This window comes from Salmo salar, chromosome ssa13 (genome assembly GCF_905237065.1).
Source record: "Salmo salar chromosome ssa13, Ssal_v3.1, whole genome shotgun sequence".
Taxonomy (NCBI): domain Eukaryota; kingdom Metazoa; phylum Chordata; class Actinopteri; order Salmoniformes; family Salmonidae; genus Salmo; species Salmo salar.
This window is the reverse complement of record NC_059454.1, coordinates 48,882,183-48,901,479: the sequence shown is the minus strand read 5'-3', so window position 1 is coordinate 48,901,479 and position 19,297 is coordinate 48,882,183. Positions and strand designations below refer to the sequence as shown.

Sequence of the window (19,297 nt, the reverse complement as noted above, 5' to 3'; positions counted from 1 at the left end):
AGGTGGAGTCATGCATCCTCCGGAACATGACCTGCCTAACTGCTCTCCTTAACACCCGCCAGATTAACCCGGAAGCCAGCCGCACCGCATGTGTCAGAGGAAACACAGTTAAACTGGCGACCGGGGTCAGCCTGCAGAAGGAGTTCCACAAGGAGTTGCTAGAGCTCGATGACCCAAGTAAAGTAAAGCCCCCCCAGCCAAACCCTCCCCTAACCTGGACGACGCTGGGCCAATTGAGATGAAAAGCCGACATGTCTTGAGTCAAGAATTCTTGACTCAAGACATGTCGGCTTTTCATTTCTTTGTAAAAAAAATTATACAAACATAATTCCACTTTGATATTATAGAGTAGGCCAGTGACAACATTTCAATTTTAAATTCAGGCAGTAACACAGCAAAATGTGGAAAAAGGCAAGGGGTGTGAATACTTTCTGAAGGCATTGCACAGTATATGCAAGTCTAAATAAGTTCAGTAGTAAATAATAGTGTTTGACATGATCTTTGAATGACTACCTCATCTCTGTACCCCATCCATACAATTATCTGTAAGGTCCCCCAGTCGAGCAGTGAATTTCAAACACAGGATTTCCAATGCAACACAAAAAGGGCACCTAGGTGTAGGTGGGTGAAAAAAGCACATTGAATATTTTTTATTTAACCTTTATTTAACTAGGCAATCAGTTAAGAACACATTATTATTTACAATGACAAAATAAAGTCCTGAACCGGTTCCAACCCCCCCAAAAAGTACCGGTATATATCATTCCTTTCTGTTCCTTTTTTTAACCAGTGAAGTCAACAGTTTTTTTAGATTTAGCTAATTCAATTACTTCACCAATCAGTGCGGATAGAGCAGGCAAGCTATTTGTTTACATGCGTGGTGGACAGACAAGTGTAGCCTATGGCACAAGATGAGAGTGAACATTTGCAGGTAGGGAAAGTGAGAGAGAGGGTTGAGGAGGAGGCTTGAAGCACTGGGCGTCTTGTTATGACATGCATTATATGAATTAGTTCCACAGAATTATTCCTAGGAGGAACGGCTTCTATGGAGGAACGTTTAATATCCTTTGAGCTAGCTAGTGAACAAGCTTCTGTGTGCAGAGTGGCACCAGAATTAAAAACACGTCTTACCTTTTTGAAGTTAATAAATCCAACGTGAAACATGATAACTATGCTTATAGTATTATAAACACAACATGCAACAATTTCAAAGATTTTACTGAGTTACAGTTCATCTAAGGAAGTCAGCCAATTTAAATAAATAAATTAGGCCATAATCTATGGATTCCACATGACTTGTAATACAGATATGCATCTGTTGGTCACAGATACCTTTAAAAAATGTAGGGGCGTGGATCAGTTTGGGAGCTTTAACAATGTGCGGGCTTCTTCGTTCGTTACTAGGAGCGTGGATCAGAACACCAGTCAGTATCTGGTGTGACCATAATTTGCCTCATGCAGCCCAACACATCTCATTCGCATAGAGTTAATCAGGCTGTTGATTGTGGCCTGTGGAATGTTGTCCCATTCAATGGCTGTGTGAAGTTTCTGGATATTGGCAGGAACTGGAACACTTTGTCATACACGTTGGCCCAGAGCATCCCAAACATGCTCAATTGGTGACATGTCTGGTGAGTATGCAGGCCATGGAAGAATTGGGACATTTTCAGCTCCCAGGAATTGTGTACACATCCTTGCGACAATGCGCCATGCATTATCATGCTGAAACATGAGGTGAGGGCGGCAGATGAATGGCACGACACTGGGCCTCAGGATCTCCTCATGGTATCTCTGTGCATTCAAATAGCCATCGATAAAATGCAATTGTGTTCTATGTCTGTAGCTTATGCCTGCCCATAACATAACCCCACCGCCACCATGGGGCACTCTGTTCACAACATTGACATCAGAAAACTGCTCGCCCACACAACGCCATACACATGGTCTCCGGTTGCGAGGCCGGTTGGACGTGCTGCCATATTCTCTAAAACGATGTTGGAATCAGCTTATGGTAGAGAAATTAGCATTAAACAGCTCTGGTTGACATTCTTTCAGTCAACATGGCAATTGCACGCTCCCTCTAAACTTGAGACATCTGTGGCATTTTGTTTTTTGTCAAAACTGCTAATTTTGGAGTGGCCTTTTATTGTCCCCAGCACAATGTGCACCTGTGTAATGATCATGCTGTTTAATTAGCTTCTTGATATGCCACAACTGTCAGGTGGATAGATTATCTTGGAAAAGGATAAATTCTCACTAACAGGGATGTAAACATATTTGTACAAAACATTTTAGAGAAATAGGCTTTTGGGCGTATGTATTTAAAAAAAAAATTATCTCATGAAACATTGGACCAACACTTTACATGTTGTGTTTATATTTTTGTTCAGTGTAGCATTGAAAAAGTTCATCCATTTTTCTCTAGCTAATTAAAAACTCTCTCCCTATCTTCTGAATCAAGCTGAATCAAGCTGTACTGACTGTACGTCAGTACAGTAGCCTGTGCTATGGAGGGGGAGGGGCAGGTAGCCTAAACACGCACAGGCAAAGATGTTCAGCTTGCAGGCAGACACTGGAAGTTTCTGAGTGACAGAGCTGAGGGCTTTGCATAGGAGCTTTGTTGCGTTTTGTCCGTCGGACTGCCAGATGGTGAAGCGTGATTCATCACTCCAGAGAATGCATTTCCACTGCTCCAGAGTCCAATGGTGGCGAGCTTTACACCACTCTAGCTAACGCTTGGCATTGCGCATGGTGAACTTAGGCTTCAGTGCTGCTGCTCAGCCATGGAAACCCATTTCATAAATCTCCCAACTAACAGTTATTGTGCTGACGTTGCATTCAGAGGCAGTTTGGCACTCGGTACTGAGTGTTGCAACCGAGGACAGACAATTTTTAAGCGTTACGTGCTTCAGCACTCGGCGGTCCCGTTCTGTGAGCTTGTGTGGCCTACCACTTTGCGGCTGAACAGTTGTTGCACCTAGACTTTTCCACTTAAGTGATAATGCCAGAGAAGCTGGTGTTTGGAGGATATATTGCACAATATATCCTCCAAACACCGGCTTCGAGGGCATTCTCACTTTTATACAACGGGGGTTACCAACATATTAAAATAATGATTTACATATTTTCATTAAACTTTATTTTGATGAATTTATTCATACTATTTCATCCTTCCCCAAGATACAGTCCTGACACAAATCTAAGGTTGCTACCCACACCGGCTGGTTGTTCGTTCTATCGGTTCGGTTGCTAGAGACGCAACCCAGTTGTTAAGTCTTTTTGTTCTGTATCTATGGATGCGACCGAGTTGTTTGTTCTAAGTGTTCTATTGCCATACTGGCTGGCAACATTCTTATCCCTTGCATGCTAGCTAGCCAACTACGGCTAATTTACAGTCATGTCAAACAGTGCAGCCAGAATAACAACAAAGTAGCTGCATTTGCATTTGTTTAAGCTGTTTTCTAGTGAAATGTATTTCTAACATCCACAACAATAAGCTAATGATGCACAATTTTACCTGGCTTAGAAAATGTGCTCTCCCTTCAGGACACTGTTGTTCAGAGGAGCTAGCTAACACAATCCCTTCAAACTGAAGCTGGAAAGACTGCAAACTACCGTAAATTTCGGACTATAAGCCGCAACTTTTTTCCCAGGCTTTGAACCTCGCGGCTTAAACAATGACGCGGCTAATATATGGATTTTTCCCGCTTTCAATTTTTTTTTCTCCAAAAAAACACATTCGTGCTCAGTTTTTTGGCGGCATGAAGCTTTCATTAGACCAATGAAATTGCCGAACGGGTTAAGGTCAAACAACTTTTTTGTTTACTGTTTAGATTAAATCGCGCGCTCTCAAACTTCATCATTCTGATTACGGTAGTCATTTTGTCACCCTCATCATGGCAAAGACACGGAGAAATGCATATGATGCAGCTTTCAAGTTGAAGGCGATTGATCTGGCTGTTGGAAAAGGAAATAGAGCTGCTGCACGGGAGCTTGGTCTTAATGAGTCGATGATAAGACGTTGGAAACAGCAGCGTGAGGAATTGACTCAGTGCAAAAAGACAACTGAAGCTTACTGCTAATTATAATTTTTTTGTTACAAGCCGTGTTTCGTTAAAGCCTATTTATTTTTGTTACAAGCCGTGTTTCGTTAAAGCCTGTGTAAAGGTAATTTGTTTCAATGTACCGGTAGGCACCTGCGGCTTATAGACATGTGCAGCTTATTTATGTTCAAAAATTTTTTTTTAATTCAGTGGGTGCGGCTTATATTCATTGCGCTTAATAGTCCGGAAATTACGGTAGATGCATTTCATTTCATTTTACCTGTTTGCTATTGATATTTCTTGGTATATTCTTTGTATAAAAATGATGCTGATTCATGATTTCCAATGGCTGAGAAAAGCTGCCTGCCTGTCTGTTACATCCCGAGTCCCGACACGTTCATTACTATGCGACAGCTGGAGATTGAATTTGAATATTGTAACAATGTTGCAAATGTCAGAGAGACAGACAGCAAGGTCTATACAAATCTCTGCTGTTGAAAACAACTAAATGTTAGTCCAAAAGAAATGTGAGATAATGTCTACCTGCTTTTTATAGTGGCGATCAAGTTTATAAATTGCCTAGCTGGGCTGATGAGACAGTGGATTGCGCAGTCAGATGGAACAGAGTAAATAGCCATTTTAACGTCTTATGTTTAGCAGATGGTAACTCGTGGAATAGACACCGGCTGGAATGCGGTTTTAACCAATCAGCATTCAGGATTAGACCCAACCGTTGTACAATTCACAATCACAGCACTTACAGTTGACCGGGACAGCTCTAGCAGGGCAGAAATTTGACGAACTGACTCGTTGGAAAGGTGGCATCCAATGACGGTGCCACCTTGAAAGTCACTGAGCACTTCAGTAAGGCCATTCTACTACCAATGTGTCCTCGATTTTATACACCTGTCATCTACAGGTGTGGCTGAAATAGCTGAATCCACTAATTTGAAGAGGTGTCCACATACTTTTGTATATATAGTGTATCTGCAACAAAATAATTTGTTGGAAAATATGCATATTTTTTTAATGCTGATTTTAGATATTAACATGAAAATATGTTGCCAATTGGATGGAAACCTAGCTTGAAATGTCTATGATAATGTTTTAAATGTATGCAAATTGTAAAGTATTTTTGTCTGTAACGTATTTTCCGGTATGTGTCAGATCGCAGGAAGACTAGCTGTCTCCATTGACGTTGGCTAATGGGGATCCTAATAAAAATCATAAATCCTAAAAAGTGGTGGTGAGAAGACCAAGGAAAGACGAATGGCGATATAACCCTTGATACATGACTTTTTCTTATGGTTAGGCTATTAGCTACAGACTCCCAGCCATGACATAGCCTAGTAAAGCCAGAGGGTTCTTTGATAGCATGACCCTGCGAGGATTAGCAAGTTAGTGTTGTGTTATCGTGTTAACGTGTTGTTAGCGCTGGTGGCCGTGGCTGTTCTTTTACCCCAGCCTGTGGCGTAGCTAAGCGCGCTAAGCCTCGCGCCCCACCGAGAGGTCACCCATATGGTGCTCAGGGACACAGATGGCTTCTGGTGTAATACATGGTAACACACGGTAAACACACCAGGGACCAATCTGGATGTGTGTGTGTGTGTGTGTGTGTGCGCGTGTGTGTGTGTGTGCGTGCGTGTGTGCGTGCGTGTCAGACAGGAGTGTGTTTACGGGACAGTGGACTGGTCTGCTGGCTTAACCTATTTACTCCTGGGAGGAACCTGTGTGTGATTTTCCCTGTTGACTTGACCCAGTAGGAGGATAATAACCAGCGCACGTGCATCAATTGCAATAAGCATTAGTGACTCTCTTTCAATATATATTACAGTATACATAGTTCTTGGCTTGTTAGCACATGATTTTTGGTACGTTTGTCTAATCACAACATTGTGTGCAAAGTCATAGATGGTCATGTCAGTCTGTGTTATATGTTTTTTAAATGTAACCTTTATTTAACTAGGCAAGTCGGTTAAGAACAAATTCTTATTTACAATGACGGCCTACCCCGGCCAAACCCTCCCTTAACCCGGACAATGCTGGGTCAATTGTGCGCCGCCCAATGGGACTCCCGATCACGACCGGTGTTGATACAGCCCGGGATCGAACCCGCATCTGTGATGACGCCTCTAGCACTGCGATGCAGTGCCTTAGACCGCTGCGCCACTCAGGATAAATGCTGCATTGCTGTAATTTTCCAGTTAGCTTTTAAACTCTCATAGACTAGCTCTCATGTCTCAGCTACCGTTTGGGTGCAAATCGTTACTTATATTCTGAGTTCACCATCACTGGCAACGTTAAATGGAACGGAAAAAAGAGAAAGAAAAAACACCTTGCCTGACCATGTTTACAATTTTCCAGTAAATGTAGATCCTATTGATTCAGTAAATCTGATCAGAGCACTGGCTTATCTTACTTCCACACTCCCCTCTAAGTCCCTTGAGCTCCACACACCGATAGCATCTCCTCCATTCTGACTCACTATCATCTCATTCTCCTCATTCATTGGTTCCGATTCACTGGGCCTATGAGCAGAGGCCGCTCTGTTGCTTTCAGAACAATCCTTAGGTTGAGTCCCAAATGGAACCCCCATGGGCCCTGGTCAAAAGTAGGGCACTATATAGGGAATAGGGGTTCTGGTCAAAGTAATGCACTTTATAGAAAACAGGGTGGCATTTGTGACGCACACTCAGTCTGACCCCCTGCCTGCCCAAGAAGCAGTAAGCTGAGGAAATGTGGTTGCCCATTTTATTACAAAAGGACTCCTTCCAGCACCAACTGGGAAGATTGACTTCAGAGAGCCCGTTTGGTGTTGAGACACAGAGGTACGTTGTTTCAGTGAGGCACTCTTTATCCCGGGCCGGAGGCAGCACCACTCAGGCAAGCTGCTCAATGATTTATCGCAGCTGAAAGCGCCGGAGATGAGGAAGAGAAGCGAGAATCACCACACACTGATGAATTAGTTCATATTAGCCACAAAGCGCCACCTCGTAGTAACGGCTTAAGTGCCCAGGCCCCCTTTTACATAATGAATGGGTGGGAATGAGACTAGATATTTTCTGTTGGTTTAGAAGAACAGGAGCTCTCTGGTGAACTCTCTCACCCCCCCCCACACACACACACTCTGTGTAATCTCAATGTTTAAGAAACGAGTGGGGGTGTGGGTGTGTGTGTGTCAGTTGTTTCTGCCTAGTCATACTGAGAAATAAGTGTCAGTTCCTCACTTGTGCCTAAACCCATATTCACTCTGTGACCTGTGTGTGTGTGTGTGTGTGTGTGTGTGTGTGTGTGTGTGTGTGTGTGTGTGTGTGTGTGTGTGTGTGTGTGTGTGTGTGTGTGTGTGTGTGTGTGTGTATGCGTGTGTGTGTGCATCAGTGGTCAGTGTAGAGCAGGGATCTGGCTGGTTGAAAGTTATGAGAACTGGAAGTTTGAAAGTTTGTGTGTGTGTTTTCAAGAGCAGGGTGCTGGCTGGGTATCAGAACTGGCAGGTTGAAAGTGTGTGTGTTGTGCATGGAGGCTAACCTCCCACCAGCACCAACGTCATCACTCTGCAGTCAAGTCCATCTCTAGCAATGCGAGACATATGGAGCTGGCCATACACAAGAAAACCATTTCAACCATGAGTGTTGGCAGGCATACAGTTTCCTAACTATCATATGCATGCGCATATTCACGCTACATCACCAAAACACAACTCGATATTCCATCTGACTAGTTATCTAACTGAGTGTTAGAGTGGCTGTTAATTGCTGTGCATATTATTCGGGCGAACTTTTAATAATGTGATCCTATACACAACACAGTTCCATTCACAACAACACATAATTTGGTCTAGGATCTATAGGCTTGCCACATGATGAATGCAATAACAATCATCCCTGAACTGAAGAACTACTGCGATACAGTGGAAGTTAGGATTCCACTCTTTATGTCTAAATGAACTGACATGGCATTGTGACTTCTCTTCTCCCCAGGAGGCAGACACAGATGACAACCAGGGCACCCTGGACTTCGAGGAGTTCTGCTCCTTCTACAAGATGATGTCGACGCGCCGCGATCTCTACTTGCTCATGCTCACCTACAGCAACCACAAGGACCACCTGGACAGCATCGACCTGACCCGCTTCCTGGAGGTGGAGCAGAAGGTATGCAGGAGCAGAGTTGAAGCGTATGCAGGCAGGCTGGTAGGCAGATAGGCACATAGATGCACACGCATGCTGGCTCACACATCCGTACACGGATGCACACACAGGTGCAAGCATGCAGGCACGCTGGCATCTACACACGGAGGTACTCACACGGAGGTACTCACACACATACACACACACACACACACACACACACACACACTGCACATCCCCAGATTAAAAGGGTATCTATCTATGGGACATGGTTTGGGTTAACTTTTATTTTGTTGGGCCCCTTTAAAGGCCAGTGCAGTCAAACCTCTGTTTTTCCTGTGTTTTGTAACTTATTGTACAACAGCTGATGTAACTAACAATGTAAAAGTGTAAACATTTTTGATCAGTGTTATTTCCTGATAGTTGCTGGTTGGAAATACAATCTTTACAGGACCTTCTAATCAGCAGGTTTGCACGGGCTGGAGTTTCAGCTTACCATGGTGACATTACCATGCGGTAAATTGGTAAATAGACCAATAACAAAGAGAGTTCCAAACCTCTCTGCCAATAACAGCTAGTTTTCCCCTCCCCACTCAGACCACTCCCAGAGACCCCTAACAAAATCATTTACTTTAAAAAAAAATTGTTGCTAAACTGCAATTTTTGCCAATTTGAATGGAAATCTGTTACAGCAAGGTAATTAATTGTTACCCAGAAATGATTTGATATTGATATAAAAATGGCTGCATTGGGCCTTTAAGGCATTTCTGTACAGCCATTTTTTGTAAGGGCTTTACTGAGGCAAACATCTGAAGATTTGAGTCTCTATAATGGTTAGGAACATGATCCACTTGTTGGACCATTGTATCGTTTTTTTCCCCCCCTCCTGCCTGTTTCCATGTGTCAAAAATATGTTGGTCAACAGATTAAGGGGAAAAAAGCACAGGATATTACTGTTTAATTGCAGGGAAAATCTCAGTTTGACATTCTGACGCTCCAAGCTTTGACAAAGAGGTTTCAACCGTTAAGGGACAGATGGAAATGTACTGGGGGGAGGGGCTGATTCAACTCAAGGTGTTCTAAAAAAGAAATGCAACCCCCTCCCCAATGTTACAAATATTTCCACATGACCCTCCCCTTGTACAGTAAAATAAATGGAACACCCTCCCCCTCATAGAATTAACTCAAAATAATGTTTACGACCACAAATAACAATAACTATAGCGACTTTGTTTATAAACATGGATATTGACTTCAGCATGCGTTTGTGGCACAATCGGTGCCACCCAGAGCTATAGGCTAGAAGGTTGTGGGTTTGCCGACCAACACAGATGAGCTCACTCTCTCTGCCTGGTTCATTACACTATGATCATAGCTGGCTGCAGACGATCAGCTAGGGTGAAATCAGATTTTCAACATTTTGATGCCATATTTATATTTACATAAAATATATGCAATTCATTTTCCACCCACAGGTTTCTGTGCCAATGCACCACACAACCAATCAACAAAGCATACCGACTTCGAGCAATTCAATATCATGGTTTTGTGTTGACAAAAATAAAATACATCCCTCCCTACCTTAAACTTCTTGTTGTTTTGTAAAAGATGTCTCTTTCCATTCATCAATTGGCCACTGCACAATTTAGATGGATTGATTGATTGATTTTATTTGTCAGTAAAAAAAATACATACAGTTGAAGTCGGAAGTTTACATACACCTTAGCCAAATACATTTAAACTCAGTTTTTCACAATTCCTGACATTTAATCCTATTAAAAATTCCCTGTTTTGCAAGCCACCCCCTTTTTCCTCCAAACATAACGATGGTCATTATGGCCAAACAGTTATATTTCTGTTTCATCAGACCAGAGGACATTTCTCTAAATAGTACGATCTTTGTCCCCATGTGCAGTTGCAAACCGTAGTCTGGCTTTTTTATGGTGGTTTTGGAGCAGTGGCTTCTTCCTTGCTGAGCGGCCTTTCAGGTTATGTCGATATAGGACTCGTTTTACTGTGAATATAGATACTTTTGTACCTGTTTCCTCCAGCATCTTCACAAGGTCATTTGCTGTTATTCTGAGATTGATTTGCACTTTTCGTACCACCATCCCATTTGGAATGCTTATCAAAATTATCATTCTAAGTGTTGTGTTTCGTGGCAATATTGTATCAGAGCCAATATAGCCTTATCTACAGTATAGAATGCTCAGCTAACCAATGGGGAAAGCTCCTGCTACATCAAGTTAGAGGTTTTTTGATGACATAACACTTAGCCCACTAGCTAACTAAATGGGGATGTACTGTATCTTCCCCCGTGAGTCACCCCGTAGAGACCGCGCTAGGTGACAGACAGTCATTTAATGGATTTGCCATTGGGTTCTGAAGCAAATGCTTAATAGTGCTTAAGTGCAGACACAGGCCCCTACAAGGCTATTAGAATTAGCAGTATCACTTCAAATTAACTTCTAAAGGCTTCAGGGGATAAAATGTAATATGGTTCTGCTGTGAAAAAGACAGAAAAAAAAGAAAAGGAGCTGTAATTAGGAAATTGTATCCAACCTGTCATATTTTTGGGGCACGGAATTGGATGTTCCACTACTCCCTACTTCGTTGGGAAGCATTGAGGCGGTTTTGCGAGGTGATTTATTTGAAATGGGTTCAGGATGCAGCTGGGCTGTCTCTAGCTCTTCTCTCCTCTCTCTGCTGGCATCATTAGCTACAGCCTCCTCTCAGTTTCTCATTTTAACTGTGTTTACTAGCTCTCTCTTGCTGTGTGTGTGTGTGTGTGTGTGTGTGTGTGTGTGTGTGTGTGTGTGTGTGTGTGTGTGTGTGTGTGTGTGTGTGTGTGTGTGTGTGTGTGTGTGTGTGTGTGTGTGTGTGTGTGTGTGTGTGTGTGTGTGTTTCAAGTTTTGTTAGTCGTATGTACTGGATACACATGGTATCAGTGGTGGTCAGTGCCGTTTAAGATGAGGGAGGCCATTGGATGACTGGAGCGTGGATATTTGTATTTGATGACTGTCATTCATATTCTATTCACCATGTTCAATGTAACATCGATAGGTTTAGGCTACTACATGATACTCTAATTGTCCCTATACCCATCATGAGGTCGCTACAACCGAGCCTATGAATAAAAGATTACTACATGTGTACCTACACACTGAAGAAGGCTGTAAAGCCGAAACATCTGTGTACGCTATCCTTGATGAAGTAAGCCTTGTGCGACATCTTTTTAAATGCGAACCGTTACACTTTTTGGTTTGTCCTTCTCTACAATGCAACAACAATAAGAAATAATAAAATAATAGGAATATAAAGTAAATGGCTCAATAAAATGGAATAATTTTTTGCATATGTATAATACAGGAAGGCACAATTTATAGTCCAATATGTGTTTTGAGGAATGGGGGGATTGGGGGAAAGTTTAAATTGTGCAGTATTTAGCAATCATAATAAGAGTGTGTGTGTGTGTGAATGAGTGTATATCTGTGTGGGTGTGTGCATGTGTGAGTGCATGTGTGCTAATGTGCGGCGAGTCAGTGCAGGTAGTCAGTCCCGTTCAAGTTTTCAGCAGTCTGATGGCTTGTAGATAGACAATGTCTCTAAGACTGTTGGTATCAGATCTCATGCTCTGATACGGTCAGCCCGACGGTAAGGGAGTGAACAGCTTGTAGCTGGATTGTATGGGTTCGTTGATGATGCTGCGGGCCTTCATCAGGCACCATTTTGTGTGTGTGGTGTATATTAACTCTCCCATCTCTGCCTCAATACCATTGCCCAAAATGTGTCCACTCTACACACTCGTAAGCCAAACCCATTTATCCACATTTACCCACTTATTAAAAATCCCCTGAACCTCTCATGACGAGGCATTGGGTATTGGAGCAAAACCACAGTCAGTAAGCAGTTTGATGTCAAATCCCTCATGTTTGAGAGTGAGCAGTTGAAAGTGTCACAACAGAAGGGAGAATTAGCGTTTTTGCTGGCTAGCTTCTCATTCTGTGGTCGAAATCCTGTTTACCCCTTCAACAAGTAGACCAAGCCACTTAGCCAAAGCCTCTCTCTCCCAGTGCTAAGCGCTAACCACAAACATATTGGCCTAGTAGTGTGCAGCCCTGTACTGGGAAAAAAACTGGCACTGAGACAGTCTGTTTCTTCAACAACTTCCCCCACCCATTTTGGAACGGCCTGACGATGATCAACATGGATGGGAATCTGATCGACCAGTCAGCCGGTTTAAAAGGGCCAGCTGTTGGGCGGACAATCGGATTCCAGCACAGGGATGGGGGGCAGAAGCCGCATGTGAGGACAACTCCTAATTGGATTAACAGGACTTCTCCAACCCTCCCAATGTTTACTGTTATGGAGGGGGGATTTGAGGAGACGTAGTTAATTATGGGCACTGTAGTCAATCTGCGTTTCTTACTGTTTGCTTATGTGTTTTTGTTTTTGTCTTTTTCCGTTTTGTAGATGACCAAGGTGACCAAAGACCATTGCCTTGAGATTGTGAACAAATTTGAGCCCTGCTCCGAGAACCAGAAGCAGGGAGTTCTGGGTATTGATGGTAAGAGCTCTCTTATTGGTCCCCTTTTCGATTGCCCTTTTATCAGTCAAATGTTGAATGTCTCACCATGCTCTGAAATTGAGCTTTTCTGACAGCTTATTCATATAGACTCCCTGAAAACCCCCCAGTGATTATACAAAAACATGTTTATTGTTAATCTCTAGAAAATCCAAATAGTTTAGAAGTATTATATTTAAAAAAAATGGATGCATGAAATGTTGGCTTGTAATCATTGATTTTGTTTGTTGATCTGTCCCTAAACCAACAGACATACTCTGAGCATTGTCTGAACTTGTCATTTAAGTGAGCGAATACTTAACATTTGTGTACTGTCAGTTTAAATACAACATCTACAGACCACATTCATGTGTCTGTATCTCTGTCATATGAACATGTCATCATCTCTCTCTATTCAGAATACATCTACAATATTGATATTTATATGCCCAAAGGAAATCCCTCTAGGAACTCACCATGGTCAAATCACCCCGAGATCCACTTTCATGTTCAACACATCTGCCCCATTCCCCTCAATCCCACCCGTCTACAACATGTCTCCAACACATCATGATTGATGGCTCCCATGTGGTCCTCTTCAGGGTTGCATTCACTAGGCACCAAAGGAACGAAAATTGACTGAAACAGGGAGGGGACTACCTGGACTTGTCCAATAAGGAATATTCATTTTCATTTTCAGTTGCAAAATGTTGTAAAACAAATTCTGTTTGTGTGTGACCCAGGTTTCACCAGCTACATGCGCAGCCCGGCGGGGGACATCTTCAACCCGGAGCACTACGAGGTGACCCAAGACATGTCGCAGCCGCTCTGCAACTACTTCATCGCCTCCTCCCACAACACCTACCTGATGGGCGACCAGCTCATGTCCCAGTCCCGCGTCGACATGTACGCCTGGGTGCTACAGGCCGGCTGCCGCTGCGTGGAGGGTCGGTGAAAGACGCCGTTCTCTCCATCATGAGCACACACACAGACACACAAACATTTGTGTGTAAAGAAGCACATGCAAGCAAACACATGCACCCAAATACATGTTTGCAAGAAAGCATGTACCCGTGCACATATACACACACAGGTTACATACAGTGTTACAAATATTCGCTATGTCTATCATCACAGTCAGTGACTGTAATGGGTCCCTAGTAAGTATAAGAGCATGGTTAAAGTAATAACACGGGGCTATTAACTGGCTTTGAGTGCCCTTCCCTTCTCATGGTCGCTCCTCTCATTCACCCCTTTCTTTTTATTCCCCTCCACTGAAGTGGACTGCTGGGACGGGCAGGACGGAGAGCCCATCGTGCACCACGGCTACACGCTCACCTCCAAGATCCTCTTCAAAGACGTCATCGAGACCATCAACAAGTACGCCTTTTTGAAAAACGAGTAAGTGTTTCGCTGCTTTGAATTTCATCTCTTTCTCTCATCTCCTTTTGTCCATAGATACATCAGCTAGTTTTCCAGGTTTCAACACCCTGACAGAAAGTGGGACTCTTATGGCACATGGAAAATGAGGTTCTGAGACATTCGCTCGCACATAATCTCAATTCACAACTCTCTTTTATGCCATGCCGTTCATCCTGAGCCTATATAGGAGAATGCGTGGGAATGAGGCATTGAATTCAATTGCCGTCAGTATGGTGTTTCATGAGATAGGGGTCTGATGAGAGCTTTTTGTCATGCACGCAATAGCGAGCCTAACAACATTGTGCGTTTATGCTAATGGTTTCAGTATGACATTCAGATGTAGTCTACTTTACCGTAGGGTATGTAATGCATTAGATACACCAATGAACAAGGCTCATGGTAAAAACATTTTTTTTTTATTGAATTATTATAGTCATTTATAAATCACAAACTATTAAAGATAATTATCTCCTAATATTCCTAATACAAATAGGTGGTTCTCAGTGACTCAGTCTCTTTCATTTAGTTGTTTTTCTTGAACAAAGGAAGCAAACAAATTGATGCTCCGCTAGAATGAAATCTATCATAGACTACACAACGAGTCCCTGGGATCATAGTTGAAAGGCACTGCTCGACGATGCAGTGTATTGTTTTGAGTAGTGCCCATAGCAATGATTTTGAGGACAGAACAGGGAACGTCGGCGACCATCATGTCTTGGGTTATGGTGGGCTGTGTTGTGTGCCTTAGGAGACAGAGAAATGCAGGCTTGACACTCCTACAGGCTTACTGGAACAAGCGAGTGTTTCTACATGACCTTCTTTCACACACACACACACACACACACACACACACACCACACACCACACACCACACACCACACACCACACACCACACACCACACACACACACACACACACACACACACACAGTGCTACTGTAGGCGATAATCCAATCAAGATGCACGTGAGTCTGCATGCATATTTGTGTGATCTTTAGTGCAAGACTATTTGTAGATAATTGTTTGAACAGCAAGGAACGTATTCAACTTCAGAGAATGTTGTAATTTTCTGAGGCACTTCAAAATCACATTTCAGAGAGTTGAAGGTGATGACATTGGAATGAAACTCTAGTCACAAATTGAAAACCCATGTCTTTCTCATCAACTGTCTCGTTAGTGATAACCCAGTGCCAAGGATGTACCATAGATGTCTGACACTATATAGATTGATGGCTTTATCTCTGGCGTACAGCCAGAGATAAAGCCGAGTCTTTGTCCTCAAGTCTCAGACGTTGTGATAACCTATGTCTGTCCCTGTCAGCTACCCAGTGATCCTGTCCATAGAGAACCACTGCAGCGTCCCCCAGCAGAAGAAGATGGCCCAGTACCTGGTGGAGGTGATGGGAGACAAGCTGGACCTCTCAGCCGTCAAGGCAGACGAACAGGGCCACCTGCCCTCCCCAGACACCCTCAAAGGGAAGATCCTCGTCAAGGTAAACACTTTGCAGCCAGTCATAGACCAGGGGTCTTTCCACCCTCGGTCCCAGAAAGGAGATCTACTGGGTGTTCAGGCTTTTGTTTCTTCCCAGCAGTAATACACCTGATACAGCGAATCGTGGATCTGCGGACTATTGAAATAGAAGCCTTGGTTGGAACAAATGCCTGCAGGCTTGGACACTAACCCTTGTCACATTACAGAAAGGGAGGAATATTGCCAAAAGCAATACATCATATTAGAAACAAGCAAATTAATTTCTAAAAAGGTGAAGGCGCCTGAGTTCCTTCCTGCTCGCTATATAAATGAAGTTGGAAATTGTTCAACCTGTAGCTGACTCCTGGCACATCAGGCAGCTATGGGTCAATGGGCACTCCTAGCGCTAGTTACCACACTGTTCTAAATACAGCCTCAACTCCACACGTCTTCCAAAGACAGACAGCTTAAAAATAAATCACTCTGATTTGGCCCCAGTGGGTCTTCGGAAGTAGTCCTCTCCTTCATGCCCTCTGACCATGAAAGGACGTGACTGGCCAAATCAATATGGCTGACAACTATCCAGCTTTTTTCTTTTCATCATCGCTAAAGAAAGGAGACAACGAGAGGAAACCTTTTAAGAGTGCTAAGAGACATGCATGTCTGTAACAAACTTGAGTTGCCTCTATCAACTCCACATTAGCAGACAAGAGAGAACAGACAGTTTTGAAGTAAAGGAGGGTTTATTGATGCCAGGTGCTTTAGTGGAAGAAGGCCCAGTACCAAGGCCTGGTTGGCATTCACATCACACTGCCATGTGGCAGCTGTCCAGTAGAGCTGCATGTGATTGTACTATAACATCACTCCTACATGATCGTTTGGAACTGGCTGAAGGGATGGATTTTCTCATTTGATTGTGGATCATTATAGTTTTGTCTGCGTTTCAATTAACTGTCAACAGTGTGTGTGTGCGTGCGTGCGCGTGGCCCCTAAAGAGACCGTTTCTTATGATGGTTCTAAAACATTGCATACCAGAAGCACACTGCCATGTTTAACACAGCACTTAAAGGAATACTCCCCCCAAATTCTTTTATCATATCGGCTGGACTTCTCTATATTGAAAGGTATATGTCTGGAAAACTTGATTGCTGACATGCAAAACATTTTGGAACTATATCAACAGTGGACTAAAGAAACAAATACCAAAAGATAGTTTTTGGGTGGAATTGGCCTTTAACTCATTCTTCTCCACTCACAACGTGCACAATGCTTGCGAAACTGTCCGATGACACTAAATGCAGCCGTAGCTTCTTTATTGATTTTCGACCAATCCTGAAGCCAGAACAGAAGCTGCATGGCTCTCCATTGATAGTAGTATCACAGCCTCGGACCTAGTTATTGATGATGATTGCTTCTGAGAAAATCAAACAAACATCCCCTCGTTGAACCTTGGAAGACCGACAAGATCGAGACCATTCCTTTACTGCTGCATCGATCCCTGACATTTTTACCCCTCTATCCATCAGCGTTGTCTTTTCAAGTGTCCCTCTCGTGGAGTATAAGGCTGCTACTCAGCAGGGCCGTTTGTCATTCAATCAACAGCATGGTTAACAGCATGTTTTAGGAGGTGTGATTTTACAGGACAAATAGAAACGTATCATGTAGAATAGACATTCTTCTTTGTCAAGGAGAATAGGCATTTGTGTCAGCTTTATGTATGATATTTCTATCTATAACATGACACCATTCTGAACACTAGCCCAGATATACTGGTATGGGAACAGTCCCTAGTGGCTGCTGTAGCTGTTACGGCTGGTACACCTTTAGCACTGAGGAGGAAAGCCTAATGGTTTAGATTGGGGAAATATAGTGCAAAAAGCTACATCCTTTGATACACACCATGTTAATAGCACTCAGCACCTCTGAGCAATAACAACCCATTAAGTGTTTACACTGAATTAGACAGTATTATGATATTAATATCTAGTTCAACCTAAAATGGCAAATTCAAACCTGAACTGACCCACACACTGGCATACAGATAAAAAGGCCATAGAATGGAGTACAGGTCAGTTTTATTTACCCATCCCTAATGGTTCAGGTGGAGTATTGAGGAGGGTTACATGATTCTAGACCTGGCCTAAGGGTAACTTCTACCCAGAAACTCATGAAATGGTGCTACTTGGTTGTGTTCATTAGATCATGCAATCGAAAAACAATTTGCAACGAAGTATGAAAATGTGCGATTCTTATTGATCCTATTCAGGTATTCCATCCCTCATACAGAATGTTTTTCTTCTGTTTGGTGCCTAATAAATATGACCCATATATTAACGCTACTTTTGTCCGCCAGGGCAAGAAGCTCCCGCCGAACATCGACGAAGACAACGAGGAGGGCGACGTGACGGATGAAGACAGCGCTGACGAGATGGAGGACGACTGCAAATTGATGAACGGAGATGTAAGGACCCCGCCCCTCCTCCTCCTCCCTCCATTTACCAATTTGAATCCCTCCATCTCTGCGGTCGATCTATTCTATATTGAAAATAATACAATATACAATACAGACTGAAGTATACTGTATTGTATATTGTGCAGGATGTTGTTTGTTCCTAATTGGAGTCTAGAAACAACCCAAGTATGTTTGTCGCTGTTATTATTGTATCGTTATCTGTGCTGGTAAATGTGCGTGCATGATTGTGGGCATGCATGTTTATGTCAGGGATATGTTTTCCGTTCCTGTTTGTACTTCATGAATGATGTCTCAATTAAGCATTAGCCCGTGTCTGCTGTGGCCCCCTCCTCATGTCTCGTCTTCTCTGTCGTAAAGCTCTGTTGTTCCCTCTGTGTACCTATCTACTCCCTCTCTTCTCCTATCTCTCTCTACCGCATTCTGAAGTGGAAGGTACTATAAAACGTGGTCATTCTCAGACTTCTTTAAACATCACCCCACCCCAATCATATCCTGTTTAACATCACCTATGTGCACACTACGCCTGTGACTCTGCTGTCCAATGCCAGTGCCGAGCTATTTATGAAACCATAGAAATAGAATCGTTAGAAGGGACATAGAACCTAGGGAATTCTATTTTTGTATGAAACCTTAGTCAAAGTATGAAGCTTTACTATGACCAATGGTGTAATTTTTAGGATACGTCCCAATATATCTCAATGGTTGCTTCTCCTCGTCTCCTTTCCCTCCTCACTGATATGACAAGATAGTTGTCGTTAATTCCATTCCAGTTAGTAGTCCTGAAGGAAAATATGTTCTGAATAGTATGTATATTATGTGGAAGGAAACAATTTAAGACTACTTGGATAATATAGCTATTGACTATGTACATCTCTTTTGATAAAAAAAAAGGCATAAACTTGCTAGTTACTTGTATCTTAGGACGTTGTCTATGTACATGTTGAGACCGATTACAGGAGTTTGTTTGTGGTGTAACTCTCCCATCTAGTGGTAGATGCTTGCAAGCGGTTTCAGGTCCAACTTCCATAGTGCTCTCTTTTGACACTATATACTGAGGATACAGAACATTTCCGTGACATAGACTGATCATGTGAAAGCTATGATACCTTATTGATGTCACTTAAATTAGTGTAGACCAGGTAATCCCAAACTAGGGTACACGTAATGCCGTCGGGAGTACGCCAAATAAAAATGTGGTTCA

At 42.9% G+C, this 19,297-nt stretch overlaps 1 protein-coding gene across 11 annotated transcripts in view; it reads left to right on the top strand.

Moving 5' to 3' along the window:
• Positions 1–19,297, top strand: part of plch2a (phospholipase C, eta 2a) — a 183,928-nt gene that overhangs the window by 125,063 nt on the left and 39,568 nt on the right. For all 11 annotated transcript variants that reach the window (XM_045693355.1, XM_045693353.1, XM_045693350.1 and 8 more), the window contains 6 exons: positions 8,021–8,191; positions 12,641–12,734; positions 13,475–13,678; positions 14,012–14,132; positions 15,474–15,645; positions 17,977–18,084. In XM_045693355.1, the coding sequence (XP_045549311.1) occupies positions 8,021–8,191; positions 12,641–12,734; positions 13,475–13,678; positions 14,012–14,132; positions 15,474–15,645; positions 17,977–18,084 (870 nt within the window). The remainder of the gene's footprint in view (positions 1–8,020; positions 8,192–12,640; positions 12,735–13,474; positions 13,679–14,011; positions 14,133–15,473; positions 15,646–17,976; positions 18,085–19,297) is intronic.